Source organism: Sylvia atricapilla, chromosome Z (assembly GCF_009819655.1).
Source record: "Sylvia atricapilla isolate bSylAtr1 chromosome Z, bSylAtr1.pri, whole genome shotgun sequence".
NCBI lineage: Eukaryota > Metazoa > Chordata > Aves > Passeriformes > Sylviidae > Sylvia > Sylvia atricapilla.
This window is the reverse complement of record NC_089174.1, coordinates 9,028,119-9,054,632: the sequence shown is the minus strand read 5'-3', so window position 1 is coordinate 9,054,632 and position 26,514 is coordinate 9,028,119. Positions and strand designations below refer to the sequence as shown.

General features: G+C 47.2%; 1 protein-coding gene across 1 annotated transcript; it reads right to left on the bottom strand.

Moving 5' to 3' along the window:
• Window positions 1–3,001: 3,001 nt before the first annotated feature.
• On the bottom strand, window positions 3,002–12,791 carry LOC136373968 (ras-related protein Rap-2c). Its single transcript, XM_066339058.1, has 3 exons — window positions 12,366–12,791; window positions 10,313–10,632; window positions 3,002–5,489 (listed from the first exon to the last, which is right to left on the bottom strand). The coding sequence occupies exons 1-2, from the start codon at window positions 12,636–12,638 to the stop codon at window positions 10,354–10,356; spliced, it is 552 nt and encodes a 183-aa protein (XP_066195155.1). The 5' UTR covers window positions 12,639–12,791; the 3' UTR covers window positions 3,002–5,489; window positions 10,313–10,353.
• Between the last annotated feature and the right edge of the window lie 13,723 nt (window positions 12,792–26,514).

The following is a 26,514-nucleotide window of genomic DNA, read 5'->3' as shown; positions in this document are numbered from 1 at the left end:
ATACTGTCAAGGTAGATCTTCTAAGGACATAAAACTGTATGAACTAGTCAGCCTAGTGGCAGGAAAAAAGAAACAATTTCTGGAAAAGGCAGAAACTTCCCAGAAAGCTTTATTGAGTGGCAGTCATAAATAAATTAAACCTTTTAATAGAAGCATAAGTCTTAAGACTGAACAAGTTACATCGTAGTCTCAAAAATGTATGAAACACTAATCCTTTTCATAAGCCTGAGAATTTTTCAACTTTGTTATTTAGGTTCTATTCTAGTTATTTATTTACATGCAGAAGTCCAATTTCAGAATTATTCTACACCGCGTGTGCATCTGATTCGAAGCAAGTCCAAGCACCTCCAGATCTCTAACACACCCTTCCCCATACGCCCCCAGGAGGGAAGTGGTACAGTTACAGTTTTTCTTCCAAGGCAAGAACAATTGAGGTCACTCACTAACTGGCAGTGTCACGGAGTCTCAAATCCCCTGCAAGCCTCACCACTAGAAATATGCTTAGGAGGAAGTAAGGCACTGCTAAGAGAGCTGTCACAGCACACTCAGACTGAATCAGCACAACACCAAGGAGCAGAGACTTGCCCCAAACCAAACAAGCAGCAAAGCCTCCCCTTTGAGTGAATATTTTACAGGTTCCTACAACATGAGAAACTCTTCCCCATCAATTATTTTCAAGTTATCGTTCCAGACTCTTTGGGGAGACTTGAAGGAAGCAACTTTGAAGGAGGGCGCCAGCGGCAAGTAAGCTGATTCCATACTAAATACGTTGTTTCCACAGAGAACAGGTCCCATCCCTCACAATCCTGCGATCAGCACTGCCAGCCGCGCTCAGTGCTGCCCTCAGCAGCACCGACACACGACTGCCAGCGGGACATCACCTGAACCGAACGCTGTGCCGATTTACTGCTCAGTCCTTCCTCTCTGGCCCGGCACAGATACAAGTGGCTATGTAAAACACCCGAAACCCGCATTATTTCCCTTTCAGAGCGCAGAACATCGGGCCACGTCATCTCCCGACCGAGCCTGCCCGCAGCCCCGGGAGCTGCTCGGCTTCCTCCAGCCAGCGAGCAGCGGTGACTCAGCCAGCCCCAGCAGCTCCCCCGGCCGTGCCTTTCCAGCACAGATAACTCACACAGGTCAACACGTACTGCTCCGGAGCCCGTATCTCATTTTAATTAAGACTAGACACTTCCACCTAGTTTCACACTGTAATTACAGCCCAGCCTCCCGGGGCAGATGCCAGCGTGCAGCTCCACACGAGGTGTGGCCGGCGGTTCACCCTCCGCCCTGGCAGGGTCTCTCTGTCCCGGCTGTGGGGTTTGTGTGTGGCTGTGGGTTGTAGGGCTGCACACCCAGCGAGGCTGCAGGGCCCAGCTCTGCCCTGGGCAGTGACAGAGTTACGTGTCACCCGTGCTGGCTGGGAGAGCAGAGTGGGGACAGGCCTCTCGCCTGTGCTGCAGTTGGCTCCGGGGGTCATTCCTGTCCTCTGGCTGCACAGGAGAAGCAGGATGCTGAGAGAATTCTGCAGGCATCTGTATAGCAAGGCCTGGTAGACCAAAGAAAAAGCTGCCATGAAACACTACAAACAGCCCCAGAACCAGACAGAGCAACATGACATTGCCACACCTATTTAACAAAGGATGCTACACAAATCTGCGTAGCAGCAACTGAGCTCACTCCCAGCACGAGGACTTTTGAAAGATAATAGCCTTAAATAAGAATCTTATGTCCTTCCTTAAAATCCCCAATCCAGCCTGTATTACTGCCATCTGGAAACAAACCAGTGGTGTAAGTCACAGGGACTCAACATCTGTACTCACATTGTTTCCCAACCTACAAGTGGAAACCAGTTACACTGAGTGCCATCAGGAATTGGGAGTATTATTGCTGCATTATGACTTTTTAAACCACATGAGAAATCAGACTCACACAGCAAGGAACCCGATAGTAACACCTCCAAACAGACTGATCCTCAAGTGTCAGCTCCCACCCTCAGTGACACTAAAGAGAACAGGGCATGGTTCACCCTCACCTCTCAGCTAGTTTAGAGAAGCAGACATTTCATCCAAAATCACTTAGAAGCACACCCTGCTCCTCTCTATAATTTTTCTCTTGAAATGGAGATTACTTCTCAATTTCAGCAAAGGAAGTGTGAGCAGGAAGAAGAAACGGCACAGAAACCTACCTACAAGATAACGCTGTTTTCAGCTGGAGGAGGGGTGGTGAGCAGGCTATGTGGGTTTTTTTGCATGTTGCCAGATTGCTGAGGACTGAAGGTATCAACATTTTCTCAACCTGAAATCACATTTTCCATTAACACACAGCTTTACTTACGAACACAGTACTAAAAGTCAGTGCCAAGACTGTATGTCCTGAGGAAGATGCACTTTTTGTTACAGGGCCCAGATAACAATCACTGACTTGGCAAATTCAGGGCTTTTACTGAGCATTTAAGATAATTGTTATCAAATAGCTTTGGGCACTTTGGTTTTCTGGAAAAAACTTGTGCCTCTCCTGTGGCAGAGCTCCAGGAGCACTCACTCTGCCACGGTGGTGGAAAGATAGCTCTGGCTGGAGGGCAGCTACACACTGCAAGGTGATGTCAGAACTTGTGGCCATCTTCACACACAGAAAGCCTGCACAAAAACAAGAACATTAATGACTTGCACAAGACAAACACAGATTTCTTTTGAACAAAGCTCCATCACGCTGGCTTTGAACCCTCAGAGCTCAGGGTCTACCTGCCTTGCACAGGAAGACAAAGCACAGCTTTTGCACTCCCTTCTCTCTCCTCAGAGCACCCCAGAGCTTTACACCCAGCTGAGGCACAGCTGTACACCCTGTGCCCCCACACCAGGAATCACTCAAGAAAATTCAGATGTGGTTATTGTATTCAGAATAACCAGGACCTCAAAAACAACCCGCAAAACAAAAAGCAGCAGCAGCTTGTCAGTTCAGCCCACTCCAGAAGAAACTGAACACAGACTACTCACCCCGGTTTGGTAATACAGGTATCTATTTTATTAAAAAAGTTACAAACAGGTGGACTGTAGGGTTGTCTTACAAAATGACAAGAATGAATTCTACTGGAAAAAACTTTTTACAAAGCATTATAGGTAATTGTTCCAATTTTGCACTTGTTATTCCAGATTTCACCTATCACTGATAAAGATACAGTACATTAGATACAAGATGTTAGGTTACATTTTTATTTGTAGAGCCCTACTGCAGTGATTTGAACAACTCCTAAACAGATGCCATAGTAAAGACAATACATATTGCATTTATTATTAGCCTCTTACTCTAATAAGCAACTTCACATGCAAACTATTGAGGAAGCCTAAATAAACTTTTGGTCCCTTTTTCCCCCCAGAGTGTGCTGAAGAAACCATCTCTCATTTTCCCAGTCCTGTCACTCTAAGCTAGTTCAAGTTTAAGGTTTTTTTCATTTGTTTGTTTTTTTCTTTTTTCTTTTTTTTTTTTTTTTTTTTTTTTTGCTGAGGTCAATGAAAATGGACACTGCTTTGAAAACTACCCATAGGAATGAACCACTGATCAATACCAACCAACTTTTTTCCTTCTTAGACAAAGGAAAACTAGGATCTTTATGAATTACTTTCATACCCTATTACTTCCTTACAACCTACAAAAAAGATCAACAACCATCACTTAAAAAAAAATCTACTTTGAATACAAGGTTTGGTTTAATTTTGATATTAAAGTGCAAACCTAAGTATTAGCCTCAGCCTGTTTATAAAGTTTGTACAAACAGGAAAAAAATATTTCAAGTAACCCCACAGAAAGAGAATCAGATGTTTCAACAACCAGGCAGAAATCCTAGTGTGTCCTCTTCTTTTCAGGATTCAAATTCAACACTTAACGTAGACACAGAACCTTTATTTCTGCTAAGATTGTAAAGTCAGCCTGCATTATTACCAATAAAACACATTAATATTGAGATACTGTACCGGTGATCTTTTATTGTTTTAAATGCCATCATCCACAATACAGTTTGTGAGTTTTCAACTGCTTAACCTCATATATCCATCACTGCTTTTACTGGAGCTTTTCTCATAGATATTTAGCTATTACAGGGAAAGAATGTACATTTCTAGAAGCATGTTCAAATGACTAAAGCTGGGCTCCTAAAAACCTAGAACTTTGGTGCAGTAGGTGAGCTGCAGTTATTAAATTTCTGCAAAAAAAATTACACATTTGAAACCACTGCTAGAAAAAGCTCTCATGTATGCAACACGTTAATTAAGGTGAACAAAAAGATTTTGTCTGTTCTTTGTACATTTTCATTCTGCTCTTTATACCTGTGTTATTGTTAAAATTTTCAAGTATTCAGAGAAAATGTTGATCAGGTAAACAATAAGGAAGGCAATGGCTGTTTAAAGCACGCTTGCAGTTAGTATCACTGAAACCTGGTGCTTTTCCCCTTGTTACATCAACTTATCTCTATTATTAAACTTGTTTACTGGGGAAAAAAAACAAACTAAAACGCAACTTGTGACAGTGCAAGAAAAACTTTAACAACTATTGCTTTAAAATATTATTCAGAAAGACAAATATTAAAAACTATAAAATGTAAAGTGATCTTATTTGCATTAGATTTACATATGCAGAGATCTACTAGATGTCTCTTATTGTGCCAGGCAAAGCTGAGCTGACAGAGTAGGCATAGAGCCCGTTCTGAAGGATACATTATCCCTTTTCAAAGGCATAGAGAAGCAATTTGTAAACACACAAGTTTAGAATCTCAGTAGAAGAAAAGTGTGCTGCCGTTTTTCAATGCTACAATTGTCATGTTCAGTTAAGAAACTGGAGATTGTGAGAAACATCAGCTGGAGACTTTATATCCCATTCCAAGTAATCCCTACTGTCAAATGGGACTGGTTACAAACACATTGTCACAGCTGCATTTGCCAAGAAAAGGGATACAATATCCACACAACAGAGGTGCCTTCAGTATCTTTCCATGACACTGTCACACGTAAACAAAAAGTCTCAAAGAATGACCAACTACATTGTAGGAGAAAACCTTGCAAAGAGAAATAAGCACTGATGCGAGGTAATATACAGAAGTAACCATTTGTTTAAGGCTCAATTTATCCTCCATTAAAACTCTCTTCTTTTAAAAGGCATTGAGTAGGTAATACTGAGTTTAAGTATTTAATAAATACAAGTTCAGAATTGATTAAAGAAATCAATTAAAATATTAAAAATGAACTCTTGCATATTAGCCATTATATGAACTTAGAAAGCTATAAAAGGACTGATAGATAAAGAACAGATTTTAAAACTTATGGTAAACATGCTAAGCATTCTGATTAAGGTGTGTGGATCCTGGAGGCCACCAACCTTATGCACTTAGATGTATGGCAATGTGCTGTAATAGAGACAGGTTTACCAAGGCTCAGCTCTGCAACCTGGGCTGAAAGTTCTCCAAAGCAGCATCTGTGCAAGTTTCCTCTGAGTTTTATCTGCAATTTAAACAAACAAACAAACAAAAAAAGGGAAAACTAATGAAAGCCATATTCAATACACATCCAAAGTGAACTCCCCTGCCTGGAATGGCCAGTTTTCCATCCTGAACTCCAAACGACTGTTTCCCACAGCAGCATTTCCAAATGCTCCACTAACTCAGGTAATACAAGAGGCAAGCAAACAACCTATTGCTATTCACTCTGTAATAGCTGCTGCTGTGGGATATGAAACTGAATCTAAAGACCTGAAAAAGCCAGGAAATTTAAGTTCTCTTGTACAGATGCACCAATGCAGGACCCAGTGTATGTGGAATACCCAGTAACATACAGCAATGGCCTTGAGCACAAATTCTGGGAACAGGCAGATGAGCCAACTTAGTTTTGACATCTGTGTTCCTAGCAATCAGACCCTCTAAACGACTCCTAAAAAAGGCCCTCAGCATTCAGACAGCCTCAGCAAGGACAGAGCTGTACACCACCATCCTCAATCAAGCATACCAACACACTACCAGTGTGACCAAAACATCTTGGCACTTCAGATAACTTGCTTGTACCTCCCAGGACTTATCTGCAGAGACATCTGAAAGCCTCAGGCAAAGCTCAAAGTCTGTAGAAACATGTCATATGTACATGCATGCACTTCACTCTGACTTGATTCATGGCTTTTCAGGAGTCTTCCCAATTTTTGAAGTAATTTCTCGAAATGAGTCAGGATCTTATGTTTCCTGAATGGTTCTATGAACCATTTCTTTTCAGCTGCTGATTTGGTCTCAGCTAACATTTTGTCGTGACAGAGCCAGGGCTCCCTTTCTTGCCTAACAACTGGTCAACCCCAACACTCAGGTGCAGCACTCCTGCCCTAACAGGAGCCAACAGCCACATTTTTCTTGTTTGTTTGTATGTTTTCCAACTAACAGCAATTCTCTCCCAGTCTGGTGAGATCAATCCCACCCCACACACTGTTGCTGGCCCACAAATCTTCGACAGTGAGGGTCCCTGTACTGTCAAAAGCTGCAAACCAACATTAAGCTTCTAATGGGGACAGATGAGACCTGCTTAATAGATGTTTTATCTTTGCTTAGAGCACAGACGAGGCAAACCATTTACAGTGCAGCTCCTCATCCTACCAGAGTTAGATCTACCTCAAAAATTTCATCTAAACCCAGTATTCAATAATGTGGCCAGTAAAGAATTGCTGGGAATAGTAAGAACAGAAAAATAAGTAATAATATTTTCCTCCACATGCCTTTCAGCATCCTTGCATTTGCAGGTTAGGGCCCTCTCAATTCAGATTTGTCATCTCTCCATTTGTGTTTAGTTACTAAAATTAACACAACATGATACCTTGCCTGGCTTCATTTGCCTGTGATATTTTATACCACTCCTTGGTCTCTTCTGTGAGCAGGCAGGAGAGAAGGGGAAGTTAGACAATATAGTATAATAAATGTGTCCGTGTTGCACAGCCACATAGACCAGAAGAGAGTAGTTTCAGTTTTTATTTCTAGAGAGGAATACTCTTCCTTCAACCTTGCCAATAGCAGTTACTCATGAACACAGGGAACAGAAAGCACTAATCAGAATCAGTCTTTCGTCTCCAATGTTAAGGTGTTACAAATCCTATTAGTATCAGAAAGACTTCAGTACATGAGCACTGTACCAAGTTTTAAAGAAGATTCAAAATGCAAAACAGTGTCATACTGAAAATTCAAGAGAAATAAATACTGGAGCAAGGAACACAAAGCAGGTCCTGGAACTCTCCCATCTCTGAATGCAAGAGCAAAACATCAGAAGACCACTGCAGAAACAGGAAAGAGGAGTTGGGAAACAGGATGTGAGATCAACACACATTTTTTAAAGGAACTATGAGTTATTCTGACTATGCAGTTGTGTTCCATCCTTCATCTCATCCAAGGCAGCTGACTGGAACAGCAGTTTAGCAAATGCTTCTCAAAAATGTCATGAAAGAACCTACACATCACAGCTGACAGACAGGCTGAGGTATGAACACCAAAAAGAGGTTAAGTGCTGCCTGTGAGTTAAAACTGACACTAGAACAGCCTCAGGCAAAGCTAGGCCCAGCAGAAAAATCCACCCCCACCCCACCAGTGGGTTTCTGCACCAGAACTGTAGAAACACAAACTGTTGTATGTACTTCTCTGAGAACTGACACACCCAAGACTCCTCCTGGACACAGCCAGGTTACAGAACCCAGAGATGATGATGATGATCCCAGGACACAGCTGTAGTTCAAGCCCACTTCCTACACACAGATTTTCACATAGCTGGTTCTACTTCCTCAGTTTCAATTTACCTAGGAGAGATCACTCTTAAAGCAGAGGTCTGACCAGCAGTAATTGTTTCCTGGATCACAGATAAGCACGATTACAAAGCTGATTAGAGCTATCACAAGACACCATCAGCACCTCTCTTACCAGAGCACATCACACAGAAATTATCACGGAGCAAAGGCTTACGAGAAAGTTAATGAGATCCCACATCCACTCAGTCAAAGAACAAGGACGGAGTGGGAACCAGGAAAAGTACCCCAAAAGTGTTAGTCAGAAATGAAATACACAGAGCATGAGGCCTGTGAAATAACAGAATGAGTAATAACAGTTCCAGACATGGTGAAAACTGGACTGAATAGGAAATGGATCAGGAAGGAAAGACTTTGTTTGGCACAGGTGATGACACTATACTGCACAGAGACAACATTCCCCAGAAGCAAGGAAGCAGTGTGCTGCTAAAGGCTTGGGGTGACTGTCTAAGGCAGGCAGAAGGAAGGAGAGGAAACCTCTATCACAAAAGCTTAGATCCTCTTCCTCACAAGAGCTCACAAAGATGTAAGAATTCAGATGTTTCTTCTGAAGCAAGAACACGTTTAGGAAACCCACTAAATCTAGGCATAAGTTATCATTCAAAGGAATAACGTGACCCTGCCCCTTCATCAGTTTCACCTTTAAGATTAAATGTGCTACTTAGTGCTAAATCCAGAAGCAGACAGGTTACAAAGCCTCTCTTAGAAGCAATCAATTCCAGAACTATAAATTTCAAGGATGAAAGGCCTGATTTTGTGAGAGTTTAAGACAGTAACCTGTACAAGATGAACAATTAGTAACCCAGGGGATTGCCATATCCTTTGGCATGATACTTCTAGTCCACATAATCTTGTTTGTAAAGCTGCCTTAGAAATAGCTGTAACATTGGATTATTATACACAACTCAGGATATTACCCATGCAGCACTCAATTATATATATATAAAAAAAAAAGACAGTAATTTCTTATATCCATTTCCTCCTAGAACTCTATAGACTCTGCAGGTGTGATTAATGTACGATGAAAGACTTTATTTGTATTTTCCTCTGTTCCAAAACAACAAGCTCGCTCACCTTTCAACAGGCAGATCTCAAATTTACACACATCTCTTACACAGTGACAGCACCTCTTCCTAATTTCACAGAACTGGAGATAAAAACATCATGTATTATCTGTAGCATGAAAGTGCTAGGGCCATAAGCACCTAAAACTTTATATTTACAAAGCCCTTGATAACAATCTCAAACACAAGCTTTGAGACTTCACTCTCTAACCTTGCACTCAAGATTAAAGAGAATACATGGTCCAAAGCTTCCAGTAATAACCTATTTTCCCTCTTGTCACTCAGACACAAAAAGCTCCTTTGAGTTAAGCAAGTTACTAACATGGCACTGGGAGTCTGAGCCTCAAGTAGTGCAGCTGTCAGGAGGGGCAGTTCCTTCCCCTGAATTTCCACATCCTCCCTCATTCCTGCACTTGCCCTCGGAGATCATGACGAGCTGTTTGCAAAGACAGGTCCAAGAGACAACTGGAGGCCTGAGGGACCAGCTGGCTGCACACAGAGCACACCAACGGTACTCTGCAGAAATGTGGATTTGCGCCAGCACTGAAACAAGACCTGCAACAGCTAGAGGGGAAACAGGACCGTGGGGAGGCTCAGAACCACCTCATGGGAATGCGAAATCGAGGAGGAACAGACCCATTCACAGTCAGGTGAAAAAGGTGCTGAAAACCACACATGAATGGCCATAGGCAGCTGTCCTGGAGGATAAAAAATAAAAAAATCAAAGCAACACCTGACACACCTGGGAAGCTTTACAGAGGGCCCTGTGAAAGCTGCACTCTCATCACACCTCTTACAAGTCACTGGGAAAGGAGAGCTGTGCATTGGGAAGCCATTTTACAGTGTGTTCTCTGCTCTGGAGATTGGAGATGAAAAGCACTTTGTGCACGCCCTTGACTATTACATGTGGGCTTCGAGCCACTTCTCAGCACTCAAGGTGGTTCTCTGGCATGAGAAACTTACTCCACTGATAAGGCAGAAGGGTACTGTCAGTTTCTGTACTACAGAACTTCATTTCTTTTCAACAAACTCAAAGTCTTCTCAGAAAAACTACTGAGAAACTTGGTCACAATAATCCCATTGAGCTCCAAGTAACTCCCATTACTTGAAAGTAATTCAGATACCAGCTACAAGAATAACCCCACTGTAACAACACGAAGCACTTACGCAGAATAACACAGCCTCAAATACAGCACTGACAGTCAAAATAGGTGCAGATGAGATCATTCACTTTATGTCATTGTAAAATCACTGCAAGCAAATGCAGCATTCCCTGACTAACCCTACTGAGGTAACACAGGAAGTCCATTTGACTCAATCATGTTCACAAGCTCAAATCTCTTGGAGGATGACTGCCTCATTTCAGACTCCCTGTCCCTTTATCTCTTACTGAAACACCATGTTTAGGCACCTCAGTTAGTTATGACTGTTGCACCAACCTGCTCTGTATGGCCATGGTTGAGGTTTTTCTTAATTTCTCTCACTGGACGATGCAAGTTGTACAACATTGATCTTGTTTTTCAGGCAGGGAGGCATAGTTCATTTGCCTGACGATCTCAGCAAACAGTTCATCCACCATTGTTTTGCTCTTGGCTGACGTTTCCATGAAGGGACAGCCCCACTCCTGAGCCAGGGCTCTGCCTTCTGCAGATAAGACTTCCCTCTCCGACTCCAGATCCACTTTATTCCCCACCAGGATCAGAGGAACTTTCTCGTATCTCTTCACCCGGACAATCTGGTCCCGCATCGGCTTGATGTCCTGGTCAAACAATCCAGCTGGTTAGTACGTACAAAGAATTACGTACAAGGAATTGCTACAGAACCACTAGAGAAACACACTTTAACAACCCTCACGTGCAACTGAAACATTGAAAATACATCAGAAGGCTCCTTAAGCTCACAGCCCACGCAGAACTGGAATTCAGAGAAAATTTATTGCCTATAACCTAGTTACTTCTTATTTTGTATAGTAACATGCACATATTATAGAATTTATGTGGATATACAAACAAAAAGTGACTGCTGTGCTCTCAGACAGCCAGAGGAGGACACGGTATTGCTGCTCTGAAGGCTGGTTTCAGCTTTCTGAAGAAGTTGTCTCAAGTAAAAGGACCTGTAACCCTAGCAGGGGCATGCCATTACACAACCATTTAGGAAGTTCGTGCTTAGTTTACAGCTTGAGAAATCCGTCAATTTAAATAAGGCCTTCTCAGCCCTGGAATGCTTAGAATAATTCATTGTGAACACATTTAATCACATGTAAGTAACCAAATTAGATGCTGTAAAGTGATTTTATTACCTAGAGATGCATTTATTCAAGTCTGAGCCGACATTGGGAGTTTACACTTGAAAGCTTGAGTCAGCCTCCTCTGCCCCCTGAGTCTTTTATGTTACTATCAGTACTACAAATTCTTGCATAGTTCTGAGACAAAACAACCCGGCGTTTGAAGTTACCCCTGTGTAAAGAACTGCAGAGTGGTTTACACCTACAGCCTTCTGAGCAAACACACTACAGACAGACGGGAATAATTAAATATTAACAAGCTGGATTACTGTACATCCATTCCCCAAATAATGAGGGCTCACTGGAACCCAAAAATCAGTGAAAATGAGAGCAGAAGCATCCCAGTGTCACTGCTGTTGTTTTCCAGAGATAAGCAGGTCTACAGCTTGCACAGGGTTGTTTTCGAGGCCTCTGCTAAGATAAGGTTTAGCCTTCAGCAGAAGCAAACAGTGGGGGTGTGCAAGGTCTTGCCAAGCAGCTGGAACATACCCAGCTCAGCAGCCCAAGCCAAGGCAGGAGCTGCAAATCCCTGCGCTGCACGGAGTGCAGCTAAACTCACTTATTGCCCAAAAACAAAGCCCCGTTTCTACAGGCAGCTTAGACCAGTTACTGGCTGAGACGTTTCCTTTTTTTGGAGAGTTTCAGTAGTAGAAACCAAATCCAGATCCCACAAATTACCGTGTATAGCTAGTTCTCATCTCCAGTACTCCACCTACGCTGTGAGAGCATGGAGCTCGTGCTGGACAGGAATATATTTTGGGGGGAGGGAGCGGAAAATAGCAGCTCCCTTAACAAGTCACAACTGCAGAACAATGAGACTCTCTTCAAGAGCAACTGCAGAAACATGCCTTTTAGGAAGGAGAGGGGGTTGGAAGGGGAAGTCTCGATTTTGATATCGAGTGATTTCTTCACAAAAGGGGATTGCCAAGAGATTTCTGCTGGGGAAGTGGGAGCAAGTCATTGTTCTCCAGCACTGCGTGGGATTTAACAATGGTGGCACCCTGATAAGTACCTGCAAAGCAAGCAGTTTTCCATCAGGAAGCAGAGCTAGTAAACGCGCTTTCAAGCTGGGCATTTACACTTTTGGCCCTTCGGAGATAAAGCGCTTCTACGCACACGTGGCTACCCCTAAAACTTCCTCCTCGGCCCAGCGCCTTCCCCAGGACAGGGCCGGCTCCATCCGAGGACGGGACACCGAGCGAGGTTACCTGGAAGGACTGCTGGTTGACCAGGCTGTAGACGAGGATGAATCCCTGCCCGTTCTTGATGTAGAGGTCGCGCATGGAGGCGAACTGCTCGGTGCCCGCCGTGTCCAGGATCTCCAGCACCGAGGGGGACGAGTCCACCTCGATCTCCTTGCGGTAGAAGTCCTCAATGGTAGGGTCGTACTTCTCGATGAAGGTCCCGGTGACGAACTGCACCGTCAGGGCGGACTTCCCCACCCCCCCGCTGCCCAGCACCACCACCTTGTACTCCCGCATCGGGACCCGCTCGCCGCTCCCCACCGGGCCCGGGCCTAGGGCAGGCGGCACTGCGGCCCTCGCATAGCCCCGGCCCGCTTCAGATGAAGGGCGAGGCCCCACTGCTTCCGCGCCGTCCTGGGGGGAACGAGAGCCCTGTCAGCGCCCGGCGCGGCCCCAGCCCCGCTGCCCCTCCTTCACCGCCGAGCTCCCGCCATCGCTGCCTCGGCCGCGGGACCCGCCCGCCAGGGCCACCCCCACCCGGAAGGATTTTGCTGAGGCACCGGAGGCGGCCCCGCCCCGCCGCCGCTCGCTCACTTCCGGCGTGCTGCGTCACGGCCCTCCCGGTCTGCGCCGGGGGGGAGATTAGCGTGTGGCACCGAGGCACCCGCGCTGTGACGGGGGACAGACTTGCGTGAGGCACCGAGGCACTGTCCCAGCCCGGCCCCCAACATGGCGGCGCTAACATGGCGGTCGAGGCCGCAGACTCCGTGAGGGGCGCGTTGTCCCTGCACGAGCTCCTGCTCGGCACTCAATAACTTAAACGCTTTAACAAACTCCTCTGAGCTCCCAGCCGGGAAAAGACCCGCGGGGGAGGGGACCCGGTCTATGACACCCGCGGGTGTCGAGAGTGGAGCACCAGCACCCCGGTTCTTCATCCCTGGAAACCCGCTGGGTTGGTGACAAATAGGGTCACCAAGTTGGTCACTGGGATGGAGCACCTCTAATATGCGAAAAGACTGAGAGAATTGGGATTGTTCAGTATAGTAATGGATAAATTCGTGTGTATTGTATCAAAAAGTTTGGTCTATTAAAAGCTCAGGGCGTACTCAAGAGTACGTCAAGGGCGTCTCCAAGAGTCCAAGGCCTATTGTTCAAGCTGTGAAAACACAAAATTTGCAGCAGAAATGACATGGCCGGACTGGAGATGGCCCATTCATCAATGATGGGCCTCCACTTCACGGCTGCTGACATCTGATAACAATCTTGATAGGGGATCCGGAGAATGATCAAATCAACACCCCAAAGGAGAAATCCGGGAAGACTCCTGAATCGTCTTTTCATACTTAGAGGAATCCCTTTCAAAACCTTGCTTGGAGATAAAGAGATACATGAATATTTGGACTCTCAATGGACTTAGCCTCGAGATAAATAAACTGTATAAAAACCCATATGCCAAGACCCAGTGTGTGTGGTCGAGGTTTGATGGTACCGTTGTTACCATCACTCTGCCCACCCAGCATTCGATCAGTGTTGTCCGAGTTTATTGTGGCCTTTCAATTTGATTTTGGAAAAATTGCTAAATAAATTCTTTTTATTTTGAATTGGCTTTTAATCATTTATAACATTCAGCATGGAGATGAGAAAGTTTCGGGAGACCTAAGGAAAAACGGGGACATAATTGCCCCTTCCGATGTCTGAAGGGAATTTACAGGAAAGACAGAGACTCTTTACAAATACATGCAAGTGACAGGAAAGGGTTCTGTTATAAATTATAAGAAGCCAATTCAAAATAACAGAATTTATTTAGCAAATTAAAAAAAAAAAAAAAACGATTAAAAGCCACAATAAAATTGGACAACATCGATCGAATGCTGGGTGGGCAGAGTGACAGTAACAGATAACAAATTTATCCATTACATTTACCACAGGTTCGGACTGAAAGAGTGTAGGTTTAGGTTTAGGTTAGATATTAGGGAGAAGATCTTTGTTGTCAGGGTGGTGAGGCCCTGGCCTCGCAGAGAAGCCTTGGCTGCCCCAATCCCTGGAAATGTCCAAGGCCACCCGTGGCGGGGGGTGAAATGAGATCATCTTTAGGGTCCTTTCCATCCCAAACCACTCCGTGACTCAAAGTTGTTACCTCTACCTGCAAGACTGTCCCGTGTCTGTGCACCTCCACAGCTGCCACAAGCCCTCACTGCTCGGCTGCCCCGCGTTTTCCCCTTTTCCCTCGGAGCCCTTTCCGAGGGAATCCTCCCGGGGCGGGCAGGAATTTCGGGATGCGGGGCTCGGCGGCTCCGCTCTCCCGCGGCAGGGCGGACAGCAGGTGTCAGCACGGCACCGGAGCCGCCCCGGCCCCGCCGCTTCCCCCGGCGATGAAACTCCCCCCTTGCTAAGGGGAAGAAGCTAAAAACAATCGACGTCTGTTTTCTTTCTAAAATAAAATCCCTCCAGTCACTTCAGACCCAGCTCGATGATTCCCACCCGTAGGAGAAGCTGCCCTCCAGTATAACCCTATTCGTTTCTGCTGCTCCCTGCGGTGTGCAGAATTTCGGCAGGCACATGTGAGGTGCTGGATTTGTCTCTTTCCTCTCCGCATCACTTGTTTGATTGCAAGTCCAAGGCAGACACAGCTGCCGTGTTGTGTTCATCCTGGGCTTCCAGCAGCCCTAGAGAGGTGCTTGGTCAAGGCTAATACCATCCAAAAGTACTGAGGAGGTGACTCTGCTTGTGGCTATTTTCATAAACGGGTTTATTTTATTCACTTCCTTTCCATAAAGAGAGCATGTGTATTATGGGAAAAGGTCAGTGAGGACTTCTCCAGAACAAATCTTACTTAAGTTACGCTAAATTTGATTCACTTTTATTTATTACATGTAAATTAAAAAGCCCTCTCTTTCCTTCCTCGTAGCCTCCAGAATTGTTTGTCAAGTGAATTGCTGGCAGGAGGAAGACGTGCCTGGATGGAAGATTTTCATGTGGCTGGTGAATCAGCTCGAAAATGTAAAAAGGTGAGCATGAAAACAGGCTGCCTCCTACTTTAGCCCCATTAGAAATCACGAGTTGTTGCAAAGTACCTTAATGCACTCAGGGTGCTCGGGATAAAGGACAGCCGCAGTTGCTCCCAGAGGAGCTTCCCATCTAATTTTAACCATGACACAATCGGCGACAGTGACAAATGGGGGGAGGGATAAAAGGGGCAAGGGAGGATGAGGGTGACAATAATAAGATTACACGGTCACTTAGGTTCATTATGTGCACGTCTTTGTGGCACTGCTGGTCCATTATGTTTGTGATGGGTGGAGGAATGACTGTGGGAGAGGAAGGGGCAAAGAGCACAGCGGGAGAAAAGCCAAATATATTTTTATGCAATTGACTTTAACCAGCAATGCCTCACTCTTCGGCTGGGAAGAAGCCCAAGGAAGTGGACATGAGATTGGGAAACTGGATTTTTTTTCCCTCATCTTCTAGTATTGATTTGGATTGCCAAGATTTATTTCCCAGCTCACAGCATTTTATACCTGGGCATAGATGCCTACAGCTGAAAAAAACAACAACAAAAAAAGATTGATCTCAAAGTGCACCAGGTTGTTTGTTATCCTTAAGACGAGTCATTCCCTTCATTAAACAGCTTGCACAGCTCTTTCACCGCCTCGTGCCCTACCACATATCCTGAGCCACAAAAATAGCTGGTGATGTAAAAGGTTTTGAAACTCTGGATGGGAAGAGCTGCTTCTGCCATAAATGGCCAAGCCCTGAGCAAGCCATGCGGGGCACCTCCTGCCAATACCACCTCTGCCACTCCCTCGGTATCACCATCTCCTCCCGATGAGGTGCGGCACATCCCGGGTCAAAGGCCCGATTTAATCTGTGCTGCCACTTTCTCCACAGCTCCTGCCAAGGAGAAAGGAGCAGGGCTGAGCCCTCAGTGCTGCCCCAGGAGAGTTTGCCCTTTCTCAGCAAAACAACCTTCCCAAATGAATATCCGGGCAGGATTCGATTGCGGCCAGAGCCGCTCTGTGCTGTTGATGGACTCAGCTGCTCTGTGCTGTGCCTGCAGCCAGCAACAATAAAGCAGGCTCTTATTAAATTAACCTGCTAAGACACAGATCCTGCAGGGATGTTCAGGGAACAGACAGATGGCACAAGCAAGGGCCAGGAATAATTGCAATCCCCATCTCACCAGTGTGAGAGATGCATCCTGCCCGCTGCCGTGCCCAACAGGGAGGCAGGACTGGGAGCAGCACCCCGAGAGGTGACGAAAAAGCATCTCCCCGCCATGATAGGAGTGAGGAGACTGGAACATATCCTGTGGATGCCAGGGTGGGACTGCAGCACCCCCCAGCAGCCAAAGCCTCCTCACTGCAGCCACAGTGTGGATGCTGCACAGCCGCCACCACCTCCTGTGGGCTGTCCCCAGTGCCATCATTGATCGGCACTGGCTCCCTGTGTCTGCCCGAGCTACAAAGCCGGCTCTCCTCTGCCAGGAAGCCTGCAGCAGGCTGCTGAGCCAGGGCAGCAGGGATAGCCCGGATTTCACCTCAGTTACCGTCTAGCTGGGGACATCATTTGCGTAAATACATGCAAAACCAGCTTAAGACCTAGTGTCGTTTCTTCTTCGCCTCTTCCAGCGGTTGTGCTAATCCACTTATTGTGCCTTATGGTGTTCAGCATGGAAGCTGCAGGGTAGGAACCAGCTCCTCAGGGCTTGAATGGCTACTGGAGCACCGGGGACTGCGCTCATATGCAGCTCATTCAAGGAGATCGTGTCACACCAGTCACATAACTGCACTGACAGCTTTTGATCTCAGCCCCATCAGGTTCCAGTGAAATGTGTCTTAGAGGTTGTCCACCTGGCCCAGACTCCTGTTTCTGGGGCTGTTTCAGAACCTGCAGAGATACTTTTCTTTTTTTGCCAGCTTTTCCTGCCAATATAGAGATGACTCAGAGGCAAATCCTGAGAACCTTTCTCAGAAATTTCTGGTTTTCTGCCATCCCTCAGCTTTTAGCCATTACTTTAGTAGCAACAAAAGGCATGATGGTGCTTCAAAAGAGGTAAGGGACATTTTCCAACACAATTACTGATTCTGAAGCAGAAGTAGGGCTGCACTGAAATATAATTGATACAACAAGGAGGCTATTGGGATTTCTGGGAGAAGCATCTCTCTTTGGCTCGCAGACGTGGTGCCAGATCACCAGCCATTTAGAAGAGCTTGGCCCAGGAGCTGAACAGCACCACAGGGTAAGATGCTGTTGCTATACCCTGCCACACTCACTGCCTGCAGCCCCTCACCTCCTCACCAGCCCTCTCTCCTGGTTATCCCTTCTGATGCTGCATCTCCTGCCTGCAGGATCAGCATCTGAGCAGGTCTCTGGGTCTCTGGGTGGTGATGAGTCACTGCTCTCTGTGAACAAGCCAGTGCTGGTGAAGCCAGAAATGTGGTTTCATGGGTCATTCCTCTTCCTATTTTCTCCAGACATGGGGCTCTCCTCATTGCCCTTCACAGTCCAAGCTGCTGTAATCCTTTCTGCAGTGCCTGGGAAGGGGCTCCAGCTATTGCTCACTGTGTCTGTGTCAGGCCTGTCCAAAAGTGGCCTGTCCTTCACACACCTGACATGATGCCAGCACAGCACCCTCTCCTTGGGTACCCCCTTCCACAAATTTCTGCAAAGCTGAGGGGATGTGGCTGTCCTCAGATTTGCTTTTGTTAAATCACTAAGTCATGGGACAGCCTCTTCATAGAAATACATACACATATATATTTTAAAGTTTCTAGCCAACAGTGGAGTAAAACTGAAAATACAGCTCCTTAAGGGTGAAAAGCCAGAAAGCAACAGTGAACACAGAAACCAAACCTGTTGCTTTAAACTTCAAATGAAAAGAAAGGAGGGAGGAAGGTAAATACTTTGTCAAGAGATATTTTTAAGGTTTGTAAAAATAAAGCAATTTTATACTGATGTCTTACAGAAAGGTTCCCATTTCCTTTTAGAATTCCATGTGTTTCCCTTTCTTTATCATATTTCTGCAGCATTTGCAATTCAAATGCTACAGAAATGTGTAAACTTGCTCATGAAATTTGCTGGCCAAATGAAGCAGCCAACAATTAATTAGAGTGAAATCCCCTTCTTTACTCCCATTGGTGAGAACAAGAGAGAGAAAATGTAAAATTCAGTCCAAATGAGGCATTGAGAAAATACTTTAATATGATGTTGATATTAATAAGCAAAACCATTTCTTTCCTCCCTCTTTTTTAGTAAATTGCTTTTCACTCGACAATTTCCTCTAGCAAAGTGACGAGTATTATTCCGAGTCGTTAATTCCTCCATGCAGGCTCTGGCACTGAGCTCATTAAACCGTGCTGAGTCCCTGGGCAGGCACTGCCAGGCTGTGCAGTGACCTGAGACCAGAACAGCCACTGCCCTGTCCTGTCCCCAGCCCAGGGACAGGTGGTGTCACCAAGACAGCCCAGCACCTTGTCTTCATGGCAGGGCCTCAGTGCCTTGGGTGGGTGACACGGGGACATTTCTGTTGGAATACTAGTGGCCCTTTCCTGCAGCATCACTCCTGGCCAGCACGGGATGAACAATATCTGAGCTCTGGCAGCAGTTATGGCATGTGGGAGATACACTTCCCAGGTGGGCAGTGCCACTGTCACCAAATGCTGCATGGTGGCACACATTAATTGTTTTAGAATCATGGAATATCATGTCAGAATATCACAGACAATCTTCCTGGCATGGCCCTGTTCCCCATGCTGATGACACTCCTTTTCCCACCCATATCTTTTCCCCAGCTACAGCTGAGGATGTGCAAACACATCACCAGAGAGTCCCTGTGCCTGGCACATGTACCCCCAAATGGCCAACCTGCACGTGCCTCTGATGAGGGCAGAGGCACATCTTGGATGAGATGCTTCCAGAGGAGATCAGAGGGATCTGATCTTTCCTTCTCTTTTTCAGAGGGAAGGCTTTCCTTAGCAGTGCAGTGGCAGAGCCATGGGCAGTGGGAGCCAGGCAGAGCTTCTCTCCAGGCTGCCTTTGCCAACAGCCAACAAATGATCTGCAGACCAGGAACATGGTGAACTCATTATGAGACACTTGAACAGCTTCCCTGTCAAGGGAGGCTGATGGGACAACGCTGTGTGTCCTCCACACCAGAGCCTGCCAGCTTTCCTGGAAAGAACACCTGGTTGCTTGGAGACAATCCAACACTAGCAGGGGTCTTCATAATACCCTGGAGAGCTGCAGCCTGCATAGCATGTGGCATCCATCATCATCATCGAAGGGAGCCAAATCAACAGACCTCAGAGGCTGACTTCTCCAGGAGCCTGGGAACCAAGGGGGTTAACGTGCTTGGCCAGGGAAGGTCCTGGGAAGAGGAAAGCATTGAAACTGCTTAATTGGAGTATTCAAATTAGATGGGGTTGCAAAGCAGTTGATTTCTCAGCTTGAAATGCCCAAATTTAATATTTGCCAGCCAGGATCAGAAGCAGTGGGAGCCCATCAACAGCTTTGCTGGGGCTCCTCATGCCGGGGAGGACTCCAGATGTCTCTGCCATAGTTACCTGCAGTCTTTAGTATTTTGTTCTGCAGTTTATGAGCTTGCTTGAGCATTTTGCAGATAAAAGCCAGTGATCCAAACCCCAGCTGTATTTCTGCTTAAAGAAGCAGGGCTGCTACCTGGTATTGCAGTGTGACACTTCATTGTTTCAAAGAATTTCCTAATTTGCAGAGCCTGGAGAGGATCAGGCTGATGGCTGGTGGAAGCAAATGGCTCTGCCAGGCTGGTGCTCCCTCCCAGCCTCCAGGACAGGCAACCACCTCCCATCCCTGCACAGATGGACCAACAAACAGCCCTGCGTGGACCGAGCCACCACTCACACTGAGGGCTCACTGCCTCATTGATCCATTGCCTCATTGACCCACAGCCATGGACACCTCACTCTCAGCTGCCTTTGAGAAAGTCCAGCCATGCCAGTGCCAGGGAGAGGATGCTCTTCCCTCTGCCTTGTGCCACAGCAGACCTGGATACAGCTCCAGTGTGGGAGTGTGAACTTGGGATGCTGTGGGGACAGTGCCAGGGCTCATCCCTAGGTTAGTCCTTGTAAGTGGGCTGATAGCTCTCCTTGCTCTGGTCCATCTGCCTCGCCCCTGAGGCTTTTCTCATCTGCTTTTTTGCTGTTCTAATCTTTTCTCTAATATTTAATCCCATGCCAAATTCTTTCCCATCCTCTTAAAATTCGGTAATTCTCTTAATTTTTCCCTTATCTTGTCTGTGTAATTGAGAACCATCTTGATTCTCTCTGTGTTCAGTCTTCATACCATGTGCCATCCCTATGTTCCAATCACTTAAACATGAGATCTTTGCATATTATTCCTGTGGAGACTAATTTTTGCATGTTTCCTAGAAAGAAAGTAATCTTCCATTAGCAAGTGCTTTGTGGTGAATGAGAGAGGACATCACAGCAGGAGCAGAGGCAGCAGCGGAGGGGCCCACCCTGCACTGTGCCTCAGAGTGGTACTGATTTCTGAGACAAGCTGGGATTTTTTTCCTGGCAGTATCTTCGCTCTTCAATGGCCCTAAGTGAAAGGCTTTGACATCCTCCATCAGCATAGCACCAGGTGAGGGATGGCACACGTTCCCTGCCACCCTCCCTCTGGCAAATGCAGCTGCCACTGCCCCTGGTGTCACCCACCAAGTCTCAGCACAATGGAAAGGGGAGGAAAAAAGCCACTTCCCCCTGCACAGACACACTGTGCCAAGAGCAGAAAAAATTGATCTCTGGCTGCTGAGCCTCTCTAGCACTTAGTGTTGCTGAAAGGAATAATCAAGCCTGGCCCTAGAAAAGCCAAAGACAGAAAGGAAATAAAAGCTTTCCCTGTCTGATGATTTCTATCTGGGGTTGGGGCCCTCCCTGGGGACCTCAGTGGTGGTTTTGAGAGAGGCACTGGGATTGCTTTTGCTCTGGGGCCTGGACCAGCAGCAGATCCACAACAATCTCACAAAATGTTGCTTTTCTTGCTCACTCGGCAGGTCTGAGGGAAAGGGGAGGAGGCTGCTGGGGCTCCCAGCTGAGCCCCACCAAAGGGGCTGCCACATGCACTTACACTGGGCTTGCCCAGGGATGTCACTTGAGCCACAGCACAATTTCTCTCCTGTCCTTTGTGTAGCAGCTATGGTCTGATGCAGAAGCCTGGCTTTCTCCAGGTTGTGGCCCTCCATAACTGCAGGGGTTAGAGTTTGGGGACAAGGATTAAAGTGCTGAAATGCACTCATGGGGCTGGACAGTGAGAGAAAGCTCCTCACTTGCCCACAAGCCAAGGGCTGAGCTTTGCCCTCCACAAGAGTGTGGGCCATTTGCCATCACCCATCACCACTGGCTCAAAATCTGGATCTAATAGTGTTGCCTCAACAATTACCAGATTAAAAGAGAAATCCACACTGAAAGGGGAGTCCAGAGGCTCCTCCAGGCTCCTGGCAGCAGACCCTGAGCTGGCCCAGCCCCAGCTTCAGCTACTTGTGTGTCCTCAGTCCAGAGGACACACACTTCCACAGGCAGCCCCCTCAGCCCCATCCTTGCCAAGCTGTCCAAGAGGTGGGGGTAGAGCTGTGGCAGTGTCAGACAGACACCTGGAGCACGGGTGTGGGGGGACCATCACATCCCCATGCTGGCCCAGGGAAGCTGACTGTCACCTCAGCCCCAGGTAAGCACTGCCAGAGGAATGCTCCATCTTTTGGTGCCCCGCGGAAGATGCAGGTTGGTGAGGCTGGAGGAGGAGGAGGTAGCAGATCTCTCGCAGCTCGTGCTCTGCAGCCCTGAGCCAGGACTGGCCAGGCTGGCTGGCTGGCAGTGGGCGTTCGTGACTCATGATCCCCGATCGCCATCCGATGACACATTTACTGCCAGCAGGATGGGCCTCCCGCCAGCACAGCAGCCCTGGAGCCTCACGGGAGGGTGGCTGGGCTTTGCCAGCAGCTGTGCTGATGCAGATGGGCAGGGAGGTCACTAGCTGCAGCTCTGGGATGCACAACCTGATGTGCCCCCTGGCTGGGTCAGTAATGAGGGCAGACCACGACCCTCTGTCCAGGGTTCAGTGTGGGAGCACAGGGGCAGAGATGGGACCTGGCCAGGGCCAAACATAGCAGGGCTTGGAGCCAGCCCAGCTCCCTCGCCTCCCACAGCACCCTCCCTGCCTGCCCAGAGAGCTGGCTCCCGGCAGCAGGCCCACAGTGACAAATGCCTTTAAAACATTCTTTATTAAGTGAGAAATCTCACTGTGCTCCCTATGCCAAGCCCTAATACAGTGCAGACCTAAATACAGCACTACTGCAAAAGCTCAAAGGATTTCCCATAACTGAGCAAAGCTGGCAGAGGGGTGAGAGCCTGGCAGAGAAAACTGTAGCCCACCTACTTCCTCAGCATGGGTGACCCACAGTCTAACCCCACTGGTCCAAATGTGGCCACAGCCCTCACCCTCGGACTGTTCAGTGTAGGAAATTAAAATCTTCCAAGGCCTCATCTTCCCCAGCTCAGAGTCCCAGGTTGCCCTCTTTATCCTCACCGAAATCCCTTTGATTTATGCAATAACACAAGTAGCATTGCGATGTGTGACCTGTGCATCGTCCATCCACTGCTGGGGTCCTGCCTGTCCTTAACCTTGCTGAGGGTCACAACAGGGCCAGAGCAGCAGGACTGGGAACATCCAGCTTCCAAAGAACAAGGGATGCTCCACGCAGGGGAGCTGCTGAGCCAGCACTTGCTGCTTCTTCACACTCCAACCTCATGTGGTGTGGAGCACCCTGCACCCCAGAGAATACATGGTCTTACCTTTGCATCTCCTCTGCCTTGGCATAGCCACACATGGCCCTGAGAACAGTGATGGGAATATCCTGTCTCCTTACTAGCATGGCAGAGTGTGACCCTCAGCCAGGCTCACCCTGCAGGGCAAGTGGCTGATGGCTCTGATTCAGGCTCCTGTGGGGGAAAACAAAACACAGTTATCTTCAACAAGAGTTTTCCAGAAGCTTTACAAAGCACAGGCACCTTTGCTTTGGTGCAGCCACATGCAGCCCAGAACACCCCCAGCGTGCCTTGAAGTGATCACCAGTAGCTGCTCACCAGCAGGAGCCCTGCCAGACATTGAGGTGCCACTGTGCTGCAGGTGTGGGGCAAAACTGAGGGCTGGCAGAGCTGTGGGGCAGGTAGAGCCATGGGGAGCACAGGACATGCAGGAACTGCAGCAGAAGCACTGCCATGGAGATGGGCTGAACGTTGATGCTGTGAAGCATTAAAGCAGAAGCCACATTAATTACAGACACAGGCTTCAAACATGTGGCTGTGGAGGGTGGGAGGCAGCAGCTCCCTTGGGAAGGCTCTGATAACATTTACAAGCAAATCATTTACACAAACCATGGAGCAAAGCAGAAATACCTCTGTTGAGCCCAGCTGTGGCTGTGAAGAGAGAAATGGTGCAGCAGCACCGTGCCAGGGCCTCCTGCCTGGCAGCAGGGATCTTCCTCAGGCAAGTGGTGAGGTGTCACAGTGCCATCCCCTTGGGGCTGGATTTACGCTTTTGGATCCAGGGGAAGGGCAGTGGGAACAGTGGGGTAGATGCCAAGGCACATGCCTGCTAAACAGACTGGCAGAGCCACCCTGAAAAAGGCAAAATGAGGCGGGAAGGGGAAAGCAAACATCTTCCAACTGAGCCAGGCCTTGCTGGGTGGCTGCTCCTCCAAGCCTGTCCCCATGGCCTTCAGGCTGTGGCATTTTCTGTCTCCCTGTCCACAGACACCTCAGAGGCCTCCCAGCCCACTCACAGGGATCCTTTATTGGCATGTGCTGCCATCTCAGACGTACTGGAGGCACCTGAGTGCACAACCTGCAAAAACAGCTCAGAGCACAAGTGAGTGGGTACAGGCTGTTCCTCACACTGTCCTGCACTCTGACATGACTCCTGCTGGGGAGTCAAGGGCTGCTTGTGTTGAAGAGCATATTTTAGATCCACACCTCATTGGGGATTAGCCAAACATTCCTCCATTCTCTTATTTCTCATAAGAAATAAATCAAATTGATCTATTTGTCCAACACTAAGACCAGACTGAATAAAAACTGGCTTTGGACCATCTGAATGTGGAGCAAGTCTTGAAAAATCGAATTTTCCCCGTCTCCCACAGAAGCTTCAACAGCCAAAGAGCGAGAAGATTTTTGTATTAAACTTGACTTTCCTGCACAAAAAAGTCCCAAGGAAAAAGTAAATGGGCCAGGTGCTGTAAGACTTCAAAATGACATGTGCTGTAAATATATTATAAATAATTTTGGTCAGATCCTTTAATCCAACTCCATCTACAGAGCAGTTTGAAGCAGCTCCTCCTGTAACTTCTGCAAATGGGTCCCAGGTAAAATTCCACATCCCTGGCCCAAGGATGCTGTTTGGCCTTGAAACATGATTTGAAGTTTCTTGTTGATGGACTACCCTCGATCTTCAGTGCTAGTGTGGGACTCCCACCCCCAATCTCCTCTCCTGAGCAGAGCATGTCTTCAAGCAGCCAAGGTCCAGCCTACCCCACATCTCAGGGAATGCATCACTTGAAAGCCCCCGTCTCCATCCTGCAGGGAAAGAAAGCCAGACCAAAGCTAGCAATAAAAAAAATAAGCAACCGTTCAGGAAAGATCCCATGCTTCCACATCAACTGCCTAGAAAAGTTTCAGTTCCAGGTGATTTTTTTTTTTAATCTTAGAAACAATTCAGACATTTAACTGTGCCATCAGATGAGGCAGGAGTAATTTATAGACGAAAGCTCCAAGTGGCCTTGACACACAAATAGAGTCAATTAACCTGCAAGGAGAAGTCAGGGGAACAGGTTGATGAAAAAGCAGCAGTTACATAATTTGTCCTGGGTTTGGTCTGTCTGTTCTCAAAGTCAGCAGCTTGTCCTACTGGGGATGAGGAGCAGGGTCTGCCCAGCCTCCTCTGGCAGTGCCTCCTCACCACTGCTCCTGCCCCGAGCAGCTTTACTGCACCCACACCCCCTGAAACACATTCTCAAACTCCTAATCCCTCCCCCAGGTCCCAAGAGTCAGATTTTCAAACTCTTTTGGGAAAATAGGCAAGGATCCCTCCCCTGCTGTGAGGGGACTCCCTTGTGCTGACACGGAACTCCTGTGGCTGCACCATCCAGGCTCACCCATCAAGCTGCTGCCCTGTCCCAGACGCCTGGAGGCCAAGGCTGCACCAACACTCGCACATCATGAGGGCAGTCACTCACATCCTCGGGGCTCCAACGTGGTCCTGTGCCACCCACGATTGGTGCTGGGGCTGGGGACAGCCACGTGCCCTGGCTCAGCCAGTTTAAGGGTGAAAGCCCCTCTGACACAATGCTATTGGTAACAAGGTGGTGACCAAAACTGCTGAGCAGTTTTCTTATGTCTGAATCTACGCGACGTTACAGAGAGGACAAACAAGCTCATCAAGAAGCAATTTTCTCTTGCAGCAGCTTAGACCCAGCTCAGCGAGGGTGGCTCCAGACCATGCTGAGAGGCAGCCCTGGCTTGTGCTGGCCGGAGGCCTGAGCCTGGTGGGGCAGCCCAGGATGAGCTGGGCACTTGGAAGAGACCTGGGGCATCCAGGCTGCTGCCAAAGGGGAGCTCACTGATGTATTATTGCACTGGGACATTCAAAACAGTATCTGACACAAATGCTGAAAAGATAAAAATTAATACACACAACTACTTTTCTAAAAAATCTGTAGGCCTTTGAATGGGAGTTGATTCATTCTTCATGGTTATCTTCAAATGCACAGCTCTGATCTCTTTTCTAATCACATCACAGACAGGGTCAGAAAGGAAGCATGGAAAAATACAAGCCAAGCAGACCACATCACATGTGTCTCCGAGGGTCTAAGGCATGAGAGAAACCAAAAGGCAGCATCTGGAAAGTTTTACTTTTTATTTTTCTAAAATACAAATGTCTGTCTTGTGTTAGTAACTTTAATATGATAGGCCAAGTGCATCCAGTAAAAAGGAGGCACTGGCTACAGAATTCAAAATACTGAAGATATTTTCTGGAAAGAAATTTATTCTGTTGATCTACACTTCAGATATAACATAGATTCAAATTCATTAGTTATTATTTTTACACCAGAATCTTTGAAGTTTGGGACTAACAAACTGGAACT